This window comes from Thermobia domestica, chromosome 17, assembly GCF_964235325.1.
Source record: "Thermobia domestica chromosome 17, izTheDome1.hap1.1, whole genome shotgun sequence".
In the NCBI taxonomy this organism is placed as follows: Eukaryota; Metazoa; Arthropoda; class Insecta; order Zygentoma; family Lepismatidae; genus Thermobia; species Thermobia domestica.
In genome coordinates, this window is record NC_137470.1 from 78,747,698 (window position 1) to 78,767,101 (window position 19,404).

A 19,404-nucleotide genomic window follows, 5' to 3' on the forward strand; every position below is an offset into this window, starting at 1 on the left:
AGTAATATATATGTAGCAGTTTTTTTCTTTTCAATCTATTTAACATTCCAACTTCTCCATTAACCTTCTATTCAAATCGGAAGTAAATCAAATTAGTCCCTTGTGGTTTCAACGTTTATCAGTGTAGAATGATAGCGGTAACAAATAGCGGTTGTTTTTTTTTTTTTTCATTCGATTCTACGTCTCAAGGAAACATGCACTACGTCAAGTTTTAGTTTTGAATTCACATAGTTTAGAAGTATATCGCAATTCACACGCTGAAATGAAACTCACTTGTCAAAGAACTTAAAAAGTTCGTTACTGAATTCTCTATGTCTGTGTGTCTGTCTGTCCATCTGTCTGTTATTTGCGATTCTTCAGTTTTGAACCCTTCGTTCGATAGAGCATCAAAAACTATCAGAGAAAGTGATCACATTTTTCGCGTCACTCTTATCGTTCCCGAGACATTGGCCAAAAATGGCCGATTTCCAGAGATTTAAGGAGCCATATTTCGGGAACCAAAGTAATATTTCGGGAGCCATATTTCGGGTAAGTCATAGAATGATAATATTGGTGTTGATCAATATCTAAAAGGATGGTAAATATTCTGGTACCAAATAGTAACCGGTGGCCACTGTCCAACTGGCCACTGGTTTGGCTATTGGCTACCAATTATTATTGGTACCAAAATGTTTACAATACTCTGACGTATTGACTAACACCAATATAATCTCTCTACGACTTACCGTTCCCGTGATATCGGCCAAAAAATAGTCAATTAGTATATAGTTAATGAGCCATAGCTGGGGAACCATAAGCTTTAGAGAGATAATATTGATGTTGATCAATACCTAAGAGGACGGCAAATATTTTGGTACCAAATAGTAGCCGGTTGATATTGTCCAACTGGCCACTGGTTTGGCCAAGGGCCAGTTGACCACTGGTCACCAATTATTATTGGTACCAAAATGTTTATAATACTCTTACGTATTGACTAATACAAATATAATCTCTCTATGACTTACCGTTCCCGTGATATTGGCCAAAAATGGCCAATTTCTGGATATTTAAGAAGCCATAGGTGGGAACCATAAGTTTTAGAGAGATAATATTGATATTGATCAATACCTAATTGGATGGCAAATATTTTGGTGCCAAATAGTAACCGGTAGCCACTGTCCAACTGGCCACTGGTTTGGACAGTGGCCATCAATTAATATCGGCACGAAAATGTTTAACATTCTATTAGGGATTGATTAACACTAATATCATATCTCTATAACTTACCGTTCCCGTAATATTGGCCAAAAGATAGTTCCGATTTCGGGAGATTTAAGAAGCAAAATCTCGGGAACCGTAAGTCACACAGAGATCATATTGATATTGACCAATACCTAAGAGGATGATGAACATCTTGGTACCAAATAGTAACCGCTGGCTACTAATTAACTGTCTACTGGCCATCTGGCTATCGTTCTCCAGATATTGACCAAAAAACTTCGAATTTCTAGATAGTTAAGCAGCCATATCTCGAGAAGTCACAGAGAGATGATATTTTGCTAATTTTTTGCGAGAAAGAGAAGGTGCGGATAAAAAAGACTTACATCTAGGAACAATGACAGTTATCCTTTCCGCTCCATCTTTCCATTCTTTTTAAGTTCGTTCTGGCAATGCTTTTGGAGCATTCTCAACTGGTTTTATAATGAAATCGCCATATTGCACCGATATTGGTTATTGATTTAGTAACAACATTTTTGGTGCAATATGCGTAGTAAAACTACACAAATTATGTGAAGTTGTGTGGCAATACATCACTTATCACTGTATATGTTTTAAAATTATACATATCTTTAGAGATATCTAAATCATTATGGTTTTAAATGGATCTTCAATTTGTTATAAATAAATTTAACTAGATATATGTTACAAAAACACGAAAATCTTCAAATCTACTGTGACAAGAACAAACAACATTACCGATTGCACAGCCACACATACACACACACATATATATACACATACACATACACGAAGTTCTGTTCAGTGGACCCCAGGGTATGGATTCGATGTATTTTGTTACATAGAATCCAAATTTCGAAACCCGAGGACAAGTGACCATGCCACTTTTTATGGCCGAAAAACTTAATCAATTTTGGATAAGGGGAAATACATGTAACACGGCCATACTGAAAAACAAAAGTTATATTCAGCAGACTCCAGAGGATGGATTTGGTGTATTTCGTTCCACAAAATTCAAATTTAGAGACCCCAGGACAATTGACCGTCTCAATTAATTTTTATGGACAAAAAACTTAAGCATTTTTTTTAGAGAGAAAATACACGTTTTTTGCCGATGAAAAGGAATTGGCACGGTTAATCGTCCTAGGGTTTCGAAATTTGGATTCTGTGCAAAAAATACATCGAATCCACAGCTTGGGGTTCCCTGCATGGAACTTTTTTTTCTTGGTATAGCTGTGTTACATATATCCTCCTTATCCACAATCGCTCAAACTTTTTGCCCATAACAAAAAGTGGACAAGATCGATCTTGCTGGGGTTTCGAAATTTGGATTCTATGTAACAAAATACATCGAATACATACATTGTGCACAGAATTTTTCTTTCTTTCTTTGTATGTGGCTGTCATAAAGATCTTATTTATTTATTTATTACTAACGTTCATTAATACGCTTAAAACTATGAACATGTTATAAACAACCTCTTCTTAGGTAATAGAAGATACAAATATACACAAAATTCAAGAGAAAGGTTCCCGAAATTGTTAGATTCAATCCAATTTGTTTTTGTGTACTTATAATCAATCAGTTGGCAGACCATTAATAATTCAGTGGCTTGTAAATTGTATCTTTTCCTTTATGGAATATCTTGTTATACTCATATTCTTTATTAATATGTTTCTTTCTGCATGACAACTATTATATCTGAGTAAACACAGTAAAAGCACAACTGACTTTTACTTGCAATTACTATTTTAATTGAATAAATACTTACACACAAATACAGCTAGTTTTCTTAGGGAAAGAAGCCTCATTCTTTCTCTTAGAACAGAATTAATTAGGAATCCAAATGATATTGAGAATATAAAGCGACTGAAGTACGGAAGAGCGGTTATTAGGCCATTCTGAAATGCAATAGAAAGTAAATACCAATTAGTTACTTATTTAAACAATAAAACTGATATTTTCTTTCAATACAGTCTTTTTATAGTCCGTTTTCTATTTTCTACTGTATTTCTTCATACTCCTTTTTATTGAGTTGATTTTGAATTTAATGCCCTTTCAGTAGCGTGGTTATATGAGACGGGATCTACTGATTAACGTGGAATCCGAACCACATGAGCTCCCGCCGGGAATCGGACCCGGGTCTGCCACGCCAAAGGCGCGTACGCTAACCGCTTAGCCACGAAGGAGCTCTCGTTTTTTATTACAAAATTGATTGGAAATGTTAATATTGATTACTTGTAAAATATTTAAACGCAAATATTCATTTAAAATAAATTCTAAATCGGAAAGATCAATGTTCCTGATCTTTTTTTTTAAGTAAGGAAACATTTGTTACTCACAATGTTCTACGGACCCTTCAAGCAAAGCTATCATAATTTAAATGTTTTGAGCATATTGGAACATATACCAGATGACTTGTTTTAAAATTAAGTACAAATATCTTAATTATAGGCTATATTGATTATAATGAAATGAATGCCATATTATTTATTGAATAATTGAAGGCTATCAAGAATATTATATAAGAATACATATATATAAGCTTATATTTATCACTTTCACTTTATTAAATTGAATATCATATTGCAAATGAAAATGAAAAGAAATCTTTGAGTTTTACGTCCCATTGTTACGCCGGCTAGGCCAAAGGAGACGGTGATTATGAGAAATGAATGAAATGGTGGAAGTGGAAGGAAACGGGAGAACCCCGAGGAAACCCACGCACAAGGTGTTTGTCCACTACAAAGTTCACTCGGCGGGAGCAGGGTTTGAACCCAAGACTCCATGCAGCAGAGGTGAATGCTCTACCACTGAGCCACCACGGCCGACTCGTTAATTCTAGGACATCATACAAGGTGAGATGCCTGCAACAACCAACAGATGTATCGTGAATTTCACCATCATCGGGTTGGAGTCGATACGTAATCTCTTTCACATTCAGATACAAAGATCGCAATCCTCCTTTTCTCCATCTTTCAACTCACAGACTCACCAGGGAAGGGTCCGAATGGGGCACTCGAATTGCCGAATGGCATGTATCATACATGAAAGAGGGTTTGCAACTGTGTACATATGCAAATTTATAGCGGCTGAGTGCAAAATGGCAAAGCAGGAGAGCCAGAAGAAATATGGCTGACCGTAGGGCCCATCAGCACAGTAAGCTAAGGAATCACTCGTTCAACGAGCGAATGGCCACAGAAATTAAGGTCAAATGTTTAGTAGTAGATGCATAAGATCTGCTGTATGTTGTGAACATCATGGGTGCCATATTGAGTGGCCATCTTAAGTTTTGATTCACAATGTAAAAGAGAAAGTGCATCATGTGGCATATGAAATAACACTGAAATTTTACAAGGAATTCATTGGTATTAACCATTTTGTAGTAACTTTATTGTGAGCTGAGAAGTAACATGCAAGAAAGTCGTGAGGGAATATTTGAACGAACTTCGGAATAACCTGTGGGAATAATGTTGGCACATGATGCGCATCTAAAAAAAAATAACCTACAAAGAGCATTTGCACATGCAAAAAACTGGTAATATCGTAGTGTTAAAAATGGATATTTTTTGGCACGTTAAAACACCCGACACAAAGGAGTGCTGGTGATTACAGGTACAATTAAAACGTGGTTATTCTCAAAGAAAATGATATATATCATCACAGAAGCAAGTATACTGATAAAGATACATACCAATCTATGAAGGACAGTTGATGTGAAGAGTATCTATAAGAGTGTGATGAAAACAGAAGAGCTATTTTCACCTGACACGCTATCATCTATCTGTAACGTTTGTTATTCTTCGACCACTGTATCAATATTCACTAAAAACTACATTTCTGATGTTCTGCACAGGGATTATTGTCGCACGTCCCAAACTCATTCACTAATAATGACACAATTACCTGAGGATTCATATGCATGGCCACGAAGAAGAAATAACTTTTATAAATGACGAATTAGAATATACCTTGTCATTTTCTAGCGCTTCCTCAACAGTGGCTCACAGATCAAGGGCACATTAACTTTCCTACCTTCCTAACCTTCCTAACCTTATGATAACTTAACTACTTCGCTGATAACGCAGATATTAACTAATGAGCTTGCTCGCGTACTTTCTGTCTGCAAATAGGACACACAGTAGGTGGTACGGACTCACCTTTGGTCTCTTCTTTCTCTGTCATCAATGACAATCTTTCCTTGCTCGCAACTATTCTGCATGTAAACACACATTTCCTTTGGTCTGTACACAAGCCAGAGTTCTCCAAGCTCTAGCTTTTTGCGTCATACTAGTGAGACAATCATAGAGTTTATATACGTTCTTCTTGCATGTTACTTCTCAACTCACAATAGTTAGTACAGAATGGTTTACACCAATTCATTCCTGGTAAAATTTCAGTGCTATTTCATATGACCCACTTTATCTTTATTACTGTGAATCCAAATTCAAGATGGCTACTTTCAATATGGCTGCCATGATGTTCATTACATATGGCAGATTATCCATCTACTACTAGACATTTGACTTTATTTCTGTGGCCATTCACGCGCGGAACGAATGATTCCTTAGCTTTCTCTGTTGCTGGGCCCTACGGTCTGCCATATTTCTTCCGGCTCTCATGCTTCTCCATGTTGCCCTCAGCCGCTATAAATTTGCATATAAACATGGTAGTTTCTCATCCTCTTTCATATCTAATACATGTCGTTCGGCAACTCGAGTCCCCCATTCGGACCTCTCCCTGGTCAGTGGCGAAGGACATTATGAAAGGGGCTTTGCTAACTTTATTCCTGGAAATATGAAAATTCTGTAATATATATAAAACAATAAAAAGTTGCGATAAAATTTCGGTGAGTGCTTAAGTCCACAAGCCACCCACTTAAATATGTCACTGCGTAGAATACAATATAAAAAATCTTGCGTTGATTGAAATAAAGTTCCTTCTGAGCATCAACATTTCTAGTGAAGTCGTTATCATTTGATGCATTAATTAAATGCAGTATTCTACTTACTTTAAAGTGAGAGATGCAAGTAAGAAACGCTTATCCAAGAAATTTGACAGCTAACTGTAAGAATGTACTTCCTTTTTCTCTCCCTCCATTTTGAAATATGCAGGAAATGAAAACAGCAAGTGAGGAGGAAATTCCCCTCAACCCCCTGCAAATCCCAGACAGAAAAAAGTATGAACTGCACTTGTAAATATTCGTAGTGAAGCTAAATTGGAATATTCCATTAATATATATTGCGTGTTTTACTCATGTAAATATTTGTTGAATAATAATAATAATAATAATAATAATAATAATAATAATAATAATAATAATAATAATAATAATAATAATAATAATAATACACTATTTTCCGTCTACTTTTGCTTATATAAACATTCATTCTTTCATGCTAAATTAAACAATAACGAAAATACTACTATGAATGCATGCACATAAATTTAACTCTAAACAATATTAGAAATACAGCTAAAAACGTTCTTTAAACTAAGTAGATTTGGTAGTTTAGTTTATTTCTTTTTAAATCAATAAGAAAAGTAAAATTCTGATTATAATTTTAAACATTTTATGATACATTAAATGCTATTTGTGTTATTAGTTTGTCTGGCCTACACTACTTGTGGGATTACGCTTCGCCACTGCACAGACTACTACAATCATCAGATAGATGTACGTAGATATCAAACTCTTTAGTTCGTGTGACAAATAGTGAGAGGTTCATGAACTTTCTTATTGTCGTGTGATAAATCTGCCTTGCTGTATCAAGATTTACAACCTCGAAGGAAACAAATAAATACACATGTGCAGTTCCTAAATTTAATAACTAGTATTATTTTCTGTTGAGGTTATGATCACTGAAATATCCCTTACGAATGATCCTGCTAAACACTGAGAATAGCCTTAAGCTATTTTCTCTATTTGTCTGTCGACTATTCATATTAGAAGACATTCCGTTACACACACTGTAAACAACAAACGAGGTTTGTTATTATTTTTTTTTTCAAAAATGCCTGTGCATTTAAGTGATTTTAAAACAGCGTATAACATATTACATACAGATATCACTTCTAATACACCCTTCACTTACTTTCAGTAAAAAGGCATTCATAGCGAGGATCTATTGTGTTCTCCTCTACAAAATAAAACGTGGGCAGTGACACAGACTACATGATGATACGCCACGCCTATTTTCTCAAAAAGGAATTGGTGCAAAGACTTATCTTTATCGTAACTACAAAATGTCAGGCTTGCTGGGGATTTCCAACAGATTTATCCATTTCCCGAACTCTCATGCACACACTACAACATGCAGGCGAACTTGTAACTTATACGGTCATTAAGATCTTTATAATGTATATATGTTTGACATTTTGATCTATATGATGTGGTACGAAATTAGCTTGAATTTTATTTAGTATCTTTACCTTTATTGTTTTTAGGGGGATTAATTCCAAAAGAGTATACATTGATGACTACTGTTTAAGAAATAGTGATATAGACAATTTAAGGAATGAGGATTGCACATCCATCAACCATATGTTAAGTTTGCGTCAAGTTAAGAACAATATTGTCGATAAATTAAATTAATTACTTTCTTGGAGATGTTCAACCATTGCTCCCAATTTTTCTATTATCTAGGATATGTTCAATCAGATTTTTGCTCGCCTGCGAAAAAATATTGAATCAGTTTGTTCATTCGAACAACCAGAAGTTGCTATGAGTGAATCTGCAAATTAATGCCGGTGTTTCTACTTTGGTATTTGTGAAAACATATCGAGAGTTTGAGTAGTCCTTGGACCATCGGTGTTTCACAGAGTAGTTCGGAATGGACGATACGGAAGATAAAAAAAATCAATTTTCACCTAAATGATGTATAAAATATATATCATAATAATATGTTTGAATTATTCTCTCTATACTATAAAGGAAACCAAGAAAGCTCTGTCGCTTTTTCATACACCAACTTCGAACATCGATATGTCACCTAAGACGTACCTGGAAGATCATAAATAGTCTCCACCAGCATTGAGAGTTATGAGATTTTCTTGAACACGATTCAACTGGTGAAAGTACACAGTTGTATTGATTCTCTGACCAGCTGTTAACAGTTCCCGATGCACGATGCCGCGAGCAGTCCTCCAAACACACAGAAGGACCTTTTCCTAGTACAGTGCTGGTTTCGGCTGTTTTCAAACCGGATCATAGGATGCTAACCAATGATGACGGTACCGTGGAGTTTCATACAAGACCTTTCTCATCACATGTCAGCACGTTGTCCAGAAATGTCTCCTCCCACAGACAAAGAAGCAAAGAAACATATATGTCTGCTCCTGTTGCCTTCGGACCCGAACACAAATCATGTGGGACCCATCGACCCAACTTGTAGTGCTTCCCAAGTTGATGGAGGTGCTGCCGAATGGTTTCTTCACTCACACTGAATTGTAGTTTCAGTTCCTCACATGCCTGGCCACTGTTCGCCTCAATTGGTGCCTGAAGGTCACATACAACATCGGTGCTGAACGAGATTATAAATATTATTTTTATTTGATATTAATGAGAACTTAAATTGTAAGACAAAGATTCCATTTTCTACAGTAACACGCTTCATGTAACATCGTAAACGTTACTCTCCAATCAATGAGGTCACAAAATACTTCTATTAAGAAATTCCATCATATGTTTCAATGCAAAAATAAAAGTAGATAAGGTGCAGGAATACCTTACCTGTAGAATATTGAAGTGCAAAATGCCATGCATGTATTTGGGCACCAGAGTAAGAAAGGTGAAGTATCCCCAATCACTTCCCATCGCTGTTATTATAAGAACCCAAACGTATGGGGATTTTAACGCAGCTTTCCAAGGTACAGGTAGCTGAAACATTGAAATAGCTTTAACTTATACATCGATGCGAGAATTTTAATGCATATAGTTTTACATGCAACCATATTATTCTCATCCATGCATTACTTTATCATATTAAGTAGAACAAATAATACAATGAAAGATAACATTACTATCTTGGTTGTTGTTAGTAAATAAATACTCTGTCGATATACATTCTGATGTGAAACTATAACAATTTAGTTGAAAATGTCTACACGAAGAAACAAGTAATAAATTTGGACTGATGCCGCCTTATGCATAGTCGTTTCAACGTCATGATTAGCGTCATGCTAAAAACCAGACTACTGCAGAGAACATATGTTAGTCGAACTCTTTAGTATGTCACTAATCACACATAAAAACGACTCTGCATAAGGCCCATGAAATCTAACAAACCTATTGCATTGTTTTATGCTTTAGAGAATTTATTTTCTCACATCAAAGACTAATTACAACTTTCTTTCTCGTAAGCACTGAAAGTCTCTATACTTGAAAAAAAATAGCTACCGTATCTTTTTATCGCGCTAAATATACATGCAGAAATAAAAAAAAAAATGTTTCATTTGGTTAGTTGTCTGAACAATTCTTGTTGAATAGAACCGAGGCTATCTTGGACGATAGAACATTTAGATTATACGGATGCGGAGGAATGTTTGATAATCGCTGATTATTACAAATATATTGAAGTATAAACATAGGGCATTTAATTTAAACTATCACATTACGACTATAGTTTTTTTCTATGTTTTATATGTATTGCTTTTATGTGTCTAAACCAGGTCGAAACACAACATTACACTACTGTATTGTTCAATATACTGATACTGTAAGTGAAACCAAGGTAGTATTGTTCGCATGTATAGCTTTTCAGCGATGATTTTAACTGAGACGTGCACAGGAATAGAATTCGGAACCACGCTAATAACATGTACCGCACATGATCATCAACTGTAAGAATTTTGTTCTTGAATACTTAAATTCAGTGAATTTTGATCTCCATTTAACTTTAATTGATGCATCGTTAGACAAAATGCAGTACATCAAGGGTTGTCTGAATAATTTTATGAACTTGTGACAACAGAACACAAACACGCGATTTATTGACATACATCATATATGTATAATGTAAGCCATGACGCCTTAATATCTTAGTGGCAGGGCGCGAATTTCTGGTGCTTGGGGTCCCTGATTCGTTTCCAGTACACGCCAAGTGAGCTTTGAGGTGCACAAACATCACGTGCGTGTTTTTTTCAGGGTCTTCCATCTCCTCCTTCTACATTCCACAATTTTATTTGTTATCATCGTCACCGTCTCCCTTAGAATTGGAACGTTAAACTTATATAAAAAAAGATGTTCTGGAATATGCAGCAACCTTGATGCAATCAAGAAAAAAATCTCATTAAAATTAATCTAACAAAATGTCTTAAATATACTAACAATTTAAATGAAGAATCTGAAATGCATCAATTATTCTATAATTCGATGGTGAATCTTCCATATCAATGAACGAAAAAGAAAACATTTAAATAAACATGGGCCAACAAACACCTCCTTTCAAAGTTACAAACTATCGAAAAGACGGAAAATAAAGACAGATTTAGGATTTAGATTTCTGGGCTCTCTGCATCTATGACCATTTAGCACGTCGCGTATGAAAGGTGACGTCCCTAGACGAGCATACTATCCGGTGAAAGGGAAGAGGCCTGGGACCTATAAGTTAGGTAGCATCCCGGCGTTTGCCCGGTGTGAATGAGGAAAACCCAGGAAAACATCATTCAGGATAGCTGGCCTGCAAAAGCTCTATACATTTTTCGTCCGAGTACCCCCACAGGATATCGAACCCGGGACCACTCACATAAAAGGCGAGAGCGTTAGTGACTACACTACGAGGGGCCACAAATCAAATTTCGATGTTAAAATATGATTTGGTAACATTTTTAAAAAAGTATTTAGTAACTTGCTCCTGTTGCAATAAAAATGGCAAAAAAAAAAAAAGAAAAGAAAGAAAGAAAGAAAGTAATACGTGTCTTACGAGGAAACCGATTCAAGTGTAACACGAAATTGTGGACGAGTGTATGAGCAAACTAAGTGCTTTTGCGTACAATTAAACCCATTAGAGGGAAAATCCCTTGATCTCAACCGTTTCGGAGACATAGAGGGATAAGGGGAAAGCTGAGGCTCTGATATTTTGTGGATTTTCGGTTGTGTTGCGAGTGAATATGTTCGAAAATTGCATTTAAGTGTTAAGAAAGATGCACCAGAATCAATACAGTAAAAGTGGTGTTGAATGTTGAGTGAGTGGCGTAGCTTTTACCCGGGGCCGGAAAAAAAGAAGGGGCTATGAGGAATGATCAATGCCATTGACACGAAGAACAAAATTGTATGTTATTAAATGCTAATATATCATGTTTTAGTTCGTAGAAAATGAGAAAAAGTGATATGAAAATGTATTAATTATATTACCAAAGGAATAGAGACGTTATGATGTGAACAAAAATAAAAGGTCATATCTATGCAAAAGCGCTATAGAAAAACAAATCAAATAATATGAAGCATAAACACATTTTGTTGCAAACGTAAGTACGACAGTGTGTAGTTGTGTGACATGCGTATATTAAAACGCAAAGTATGAATTAATAAACAAGAATAGTATTTTCCACTTAAGAAACGAAAACCTGTACGTCTTACATACTGTATATCACATACAGTTCCGATAGGTTAAAAATTGTAGAAATTATAAATGTTTGGAAACTTCGGATGGCCACCTATTTTATATTTTTGATCTTATTTGCCTGATGATACTTTTATTCAATTCAGCGTACCAAGAAACCTGTACATAGACACCTTATACACCCATTTTAGACAACAATTTAACTGCGTTATTTTCACCTTCCCCTTCCAAAACATTCCTGCCTAGCATTTTTACGGACTCTTCAATTTTGTAATCCTCATGTATAAGGCGACGTATTACTACAGTTTCGTGGATGAAGAAATTTTTTATTTTTAAAAAGTCTCTTTTACTTTACATATTAAAAAAATTCGCCAAATATCGGAGCACCAGACTTTCTCTTATTCCTCTATATCTCGGGAACGGTTGAGATTGAGGGGTTTTCCCCCTAATGGGTTTAATTGTATACAAATACACTTCGTTTACGCATAAACTCGTCCACAATTATGTGCCACATTTAAATCTGTTTCCTCGTTAGTGTTCGACAATCATTTTTATATTTAAATACTTGTGGTTGTAATTGTTTGATAAGATTAATTAATATTTACAGGTTGGTCGTTAGAAAATACGAATGCTTTCAAAAGAAAGGTTTGTCGTTGTTCGACTATGGTTTCTCTATCCCTTGGTTACTTGCGGCATCCTATTTTCTAGCTATGTCCCATGTGATGAGAATAGAGAAACAATTAAAGTTTGAATTGTTATTTTCCACTTGTGCAACACAAAACAGTGCCCTTCCCCCCAAAAAATCTAGATTCCCAAATGGATGGGATGCAGACTTCTATCACTGTTTGAATTAAATATCAAATATAGTTAATTTAAAATATTCACAAATTTATTGTTTGTCTCTGTAGAATGATTTTCATAATTCATTTGATCAGTAAGCTTTGCTTCTTTTTTTTCTTTTTTTTTTTTTTTGCGTTGCTGCACGTGGAGTGTATTGCGTGAAAGGTGATGTTTTAATATACAGATACTATAAATATGTTCCTAATCTAGTTAAACAACATGTATTGAATTTTTATGTTAAATATCTAGTCAATCATACTCCACGAGGTTGCCGGAAGGTCCTGATGTTCGGAAAATAGACATCGAGGAATGACTATCGTGTTTATGAATGAGATAAACAAAGAAGAAGAAGAAGAATAAAAGAATAAACGATCAATGGCAAATATTCACAAGTCTATCCAAAACTAATAAATTTATTATGTAACCCAAGTAGCAAGAAAGCTATTGGCCAGTTGGCGTATGCCTGGCTATTGGCTTTCTACGCTTGCCCATTCAACGCATACTTTCATACAGTCTGCTTTTTGTTGTACTTGTAAGTGATGCTTCAGATCCCTCGCAGAGCGTAGTAGAATCACTGGTCGTTCATTGGCCCCATGCCCAATTGCACAAAGTTTCCCTCATGTAACTTGGTTACTGGAATCCAACTTTCTAATCAAGCCGGATTCAAGCTTGCCGACTTCCAATGCAAGCTTATAGCGAGCAGTTTGGAAGTTGTCTCTCCTACTAGGGAAATTTGAGCCTATAGGTTCTGCGTCCTTATGCAATATCAAGCTTAAGCAGGGCGGTACTTAATATGAACGTGGACTCTGGACCACTCCTGCCACTTGACTCCAGTGTAGTTTCCGAGTGTACAGGCTATCATGCAAATATCAACTTTCACAATATGGGTCGTTCACCACCACACTCACTGCCAAAGCAACTGAGTTACAGGACCACACTAATCTTCCATCTATAATCAATATTCTTTCATAGACTCGTCAATAACTTCTATTTTAAGAAGTAAAGTGTAATAACATAATGTTGTGATATAGAAATTTGTATTATAAGAGAACCAAGAAAGTTCTATTGCTTTTTCACCCACCACATTCGACATCAATATGCCACCTCAGACATACCTGGAAGATCATAAATAGTCCCCACTAGCATCGGAGACCTTCTGCCAACATTCTGGAAGGTCATGGATTCCATCGCGGTAGAACTTTTATGGGTCTTGAAACCAAGAAGGTATCAAGTGCAGTATGCACCTCTACTAGGGATTTGAAAGTGCGTCCTCATAAGTGATTGTCCAAGGAATGGAACATATGATCATCGAACGGTGTAATGTTCGGGGAGTATGGCGGATGCAATAATATCTTCCATCCAAGGCGTAGAATGATGTCCCGGGTTATCCTAGCCACGTGGAGTTTAGATTGTCCTGCAACAGGACCCCTTTGGTATTTAGAACTGCTGGCTCCAGAGTTTTGAGTTTTTCTTGAACACGGTTCAACTGATGACAGTACACAGTTTTGTTGATGCTCTGACCAGCTGTTAGCAGTTCCCGATGCACGATGCCGCGAGCAGTCTACCAAACACACAGAAGGACCTTCTTCTTAAGCAGTGCTGGTTTCGGCAGTTTTGGAACCGGTTCATAGGATGCTCATCAATGATGACGGCGCTGTGGAGCTTCGCACAGGACTCAGTTCTCTTCACATGTCAACGTCCTGTCCTCAAATGGCTCATTTTTTAGACGAGACAGCAAATAAACACAGATATTTGTTCCCATTGGCTTCTGGCCTGCAGTCAAATAATGTGCATAGACCTAACTTCATTGCTTCGCAAGTAGATGGAGTTGCTGCCGAATGGTTCCTCCACTGACACTAAATTGTAGTCCTAGTTCCTCACATGGCTGGCCACTGTCCGCCTCAATTGCTGCCTGAAGATCTTCAATTTGTACATGTGTATATCTTCCAGCAGGTGGTGCGCCTTCGAGTGTTTCGTCTCCGTCCTTAAACTTGTTAAACTACCAATGCTCTGTCTGCGGAGTCACGAGACTCTCTGTAAATGCCTGGCATATCTTCCGCCCCGTTGACCCCAGTTTAAACTCGTAAAGCATACATGCCCATTTTACGCTAGATTGGATAATTCATATTGGGTAATACATATTGGATAATTCACTGGCAGTGAACACGTTGAAAAATGAGAGACATATATTTAATTCTTTGCCAGTTGAACGATAATATCATATGTTTACCATATCTATATATATTTGTACATTCTAATGATAACTACGAACTACATAGATCGCAATAATTAATTGACATTAAACCGTTAAAATTATAAATATTTTCAGATATAAAAATTTGTCGATCATTTATATCGATGTGCCTCCCCGATAAACACCACCTTTACGAAGACACTTATGTGTCGGGTGGGGAGGATTGCTTGCTACAATAAAATTTAGAGCTATGTCGGTGGTAGTTCACTACTAGAAGGGCCACCCTACCGAGTTGGTCTAAATGGAGTAGCCAGACGAAGAGTGTTCTGGGAGAAGGCAGCAGTTCTCCAGTAGCTATGTTGGCGGAAATCATAGTTATTGGTACGTCAACTCGGACATTTAATCCCAGGTGTGGTCAAAGTGACTTTAACGGCTGGGATACTGCAGGGTGGAAGGCAACGGGAAACCACCACTCTATTTCCTCTAGTTTGCTGGCAGCAAAAGGAGAACATATGTACGATGGTCTTTCGCAAGTCAAAATATAGTTCCGGGGGTAAAATATCCTCCATTCGGATCTTCGGGAGAAGGATGGCTTGGGAAGGACTATTGGACGAAAAAGTAATAATGGGGGGAAGAGAGACCGAGAAAGAAAGACAGTGAAGAGCAAAAGGCTTAGGATAGGGACATGGAACGCACGTACTATGTTACAGGGAGAAAAATTTGAAAATCGTAAGAAGAAATGAAACAAAATAATCTAGATTTGGTAGGAAGTTAGATGGGGAGGTACTGAGATGTTGAACAGCGAAGGGTATAGAATATTTTACTCAGGTAATGAAAAGAGCGGTCATAATGCCGTAGGAATAATTCTTGGAAAGCGTTTAAAGGAGAAGGCAGTGAAAGTACAATTTACTGATGATAGAGTTATGATGTTAAGACTTAAAGGGAAAACGAAGGATCTGGTGGTGATACAGACATATGCACCGACGACTTCGCATGCAACTGAAAAAGTAGACGAAAATTATGAGAAAATAGAAGAAATTATAGATTGGGGAAGAGGGGTACATGCGTAATTGTAATGGGAGATTTCAATGCAGTTGTGGGAGAAAAACAGGAAGGTAGTATCGTAGGCAAATATGGTTTAGGCGAAAGAAATGAAAGGGGACAGAGACTAGTGAATTTCTGTAGACAGAATTCACTAGTAACTGGGAACACTTGGTTCAATCAGCACAAGAGAAGAAGATATAAATGGAAATCACCAATATCAAATAGACGGTGGAAGATATCAAATAGAATACGTTATGATTCAGGAAAGGTACCGGACTAACTTCAAGAACGCGAAGGCCCTTCCCGGGGCTGATATTTTGTCTGATAATAATCTTGTGCTAGGCGAAGTAGATATTCAACTGAAAAATGTAGATGAAAGAAAAGTAGGTAACAAAGTGTTGAATATTGAAAAGTTGAAAAACGAGGAAATAAGAAAACTTTTAATTGAAAAATTCGAAGAAAAATATTCAAAACAGAAAAGAATAGGCGCAGATAGTAACACACAGTGGAAATACATTAAGCTTTGCTTACAGCAGGCTGAAGAAGAAGCAGTAGGCTACCGCGAACACAAAACGGCTAAGAAACCATGGGTTACATAGCAGATGTTGCAGAAAATGAAGGAGAGGAATACGTGGAAACAGGTTGATACAGAAGAGGGCAGAAAGATGTACAGAAAGTTAAATAATGAGTTACGGAGAGAAACAGACAGAGCGAGGGAAGATATTTATAAAAGAAGACGCGAGGACATACAAGAATTAAAAAGATTGGGAAATATGAGAAAATGTATAAGGAGGTGAAATCTGTGGAATTTCGGAGGAAACAAAGTTTATTACGATGGCAGTGGAAAATAAAAAGGTAGTCAGCGACAGAAATGAGGTAATAGAAAGACGGAAAGAATACGTGGAAGATGAGAGTAGGGAGAGACCGTGTAGCCTAAATGTTGAAGTAGAAAATGAAGTAGGCGAGGATGATAAACGATTTAGTATTCTTCGGGATGTGTTTGAAAAGGCTATATCCGAGATTAGGAATGGAAAGGTAACCGGGATAGATAATATACCAATCGAATTCATTAAAAATGTAGGAGACAAGGGAAAGAAAGAATTGTTCCGACTATGCAATGAAATACATGAGACAGGAAAGTGGCCAAAAGACTTCCTGAAGACGATCATGATACCGATGGTTAAGAAATTGAACACAAAGCGATGTGAGAATTATAGAACTATTAGTATCATATCTCATGCAGCTAAAAGTTTGCTCCGAATACTGAACAGAAGGTTATATGGAACAACAAATGAAGAAGTTGAAGAGGATAAGTTCGGGTTTAGAAGAGGTAAGGGCACAAGAGATGCTATTGGATTATTAAGGGCGATCGGTGAAAGATTTATAGAAAAAGGGAAAGAGGTGTATGTTGTATTTATCGATCTAGAAAAGGCTTTTGACCGCGTGAATTGGGAATTATTGTTGGGAGTTTGAACGAAGATAGGGTTGGAATGGAAAGATCGAAGACTCATAAGAAACTTATACACGAACCAACAACCCAGACAGCACAATGCACGTACAGTATCCGTATAGTACATGTACAATTGCACGGATGCAACATGTGCATCATCTGTATAAATGCACGCCTGTACATGGGATGCACATATACATGCCAGGTCCTATTCAACATCTTCACGTGCACAGAACATGTGCAATGCACACGTACACGTCCTGCACAAGTGATTCACACCTACGGCGCAGGTGATTTACAAGTAACACGTATTCGATTTACATGTTGCATTATTTACATGTAGTTCACAGGTGATTTACATGTAAGTCAGCGGTAATTTACACGTAGCAAACAGTTGATTTACATGTAGCACACAGGTGATTTACACGCAGTAATCAGGTGATTTACATGACAGGTGATTTACACGCAGTAGCCAGGTGATTCACATGTAGGACAGAGATTATTTACAAGTAACACACAGGTGATTTAAACGCAGTAACCCGGCGATTTACATGTAGGACAGAGGTGATTTACACGTAGCACATAGGTGATTTATACGCAGTACCCAGATGATTTACATGTAGGACAGAGATGGTTTACACGTAACACACAGGTGATTTTCATGTAGGACAGAGGTGATTTACACGCAGTGCCCTGATGATTTATATGTACGATAGAGGCGATTTGAAGCAGTAAACAGATGACTTATATGTAGTGCTCAGGTGATTTCCTTGTAGTACAGAGGTGATGTAAAAGCAAATTCGAGAGGCAAGGAAAAAAAGGAGTTTATATATTTGGTGTCTTACGCAGTAACACCATCTGTAACTGCAAAGACATCACCTTCAAAGTATATAACAAGTAACTCAGAATGGTCAGTGAGAATTTTATTTTGGAGTTTATTATTTGCAACGAGCAAAGTTTTAGGTAGTATCTTGGACATGTTTGCCAAGTAACAAATAACGCAACATATTCCGCTGTAATCGGTCACGAAAATAATTTTGTAAACTTATGAACTGTCTGACTGTAGTTACATCAGTACAATGCTGCCACCTGTTGATCTTGTATCCTAGCTCAGTGCACGTTATGGAGTTTTTACAATCATTCGGCTGTTATTCGTCGAAAAGTCTCTATAACACCGCCTGGAGGAAAAACGACACCTACCAAAAATGGAGGTTACTTTCTGTTGATGAGAACAAGAGTAAAAGAATGAAAGTAAAAGTATACACTTGCACGGTATTATGGACGTCTCATACACACGTGCAGTAGCCGTGCAAATATCCATGTGCACACAACGGCTTAAGCACTGGTAATTTAATGTGCTTCATCCACGCAAATGCACATGTGCACATGCACGACTCAAGCATGGGTTATGTACATTCGCTGCATCCACGCAAAAGCACATGTGTACATAACGGCTACAGCACGGGTTATATAAATGTGTGCTTCATCCATGCAAATGCACATGTGCACATAACTGCTTAAGCACGGGTTACGTACGTGCGCTGTATCCATGCAAATGCACATGCCTACATAACGCCTTAAGCACGGGTTATATAAATATGTGTTCCATCCTTTGCAATGTATATGTGCACATAACGGCTTAAGCACGGGTTACGTTATTGCGCTGCATCCATGCAAATGCACATGTGTACATAACGGCTTAAGCACGGGTTATATAAATGTGTCCTTCATCCATGCAAATGCACGTGTGCACATAACAGCTTAAGTATCGGTTCTGTACGTGCGCTGCATCCACGCAAATGCACATGTGTACATAAAGGCTCAAGCACGGGTTATATAAATGTGTCCTTCATCCATGCAAATGCACATGTGCACATAACGGCTTAAGTACGGGTTCTGTACGTGCGCTGCATTCACGTAAATGCACATGTGTACATAACGGCTTAAGCACGGGTCACGTGCGTGCGCTGCATCCACACAAATGCGCATGTGTATATAACGGCTACAGCACGGGTTATATAAATGTGTACTTCATCCATGCAAATGCACATGTGCACATAGCGGCTTTAAGCACGGGTTCTGTACTTGTGCTTCA

At 37.2% G+C, this 19,404-nt stretch overlaps 1 protein-coding gene across 1 annotated transcript in view; it reads right to left on the bottom strand.

Moving 5' to 3' along the window:
• Positions 1–19,404, bottom strand: part of LOC145674556 (sialin-like) — a 162,976-nt gene that overhangs the window by 78,826 nt on the left and 64,746 nt on the right. Inside the window, exons 5-6 of the mRNA XM_081744730.1 lie at positions 8,952–9,098; positions 2,991–3,120 (exon numbers count right to left, since the gene is read on the bottom strand). Of these exons, the coding sequence (XP_081600856.1) occupies positions 2,991–3,120; positions 8,952–9,098 (277 nt within the window). The remainder of the gene's footprint in view (positions 1–2,990; positions 3,121–8,951; positions 9,099–19,404) is intronic.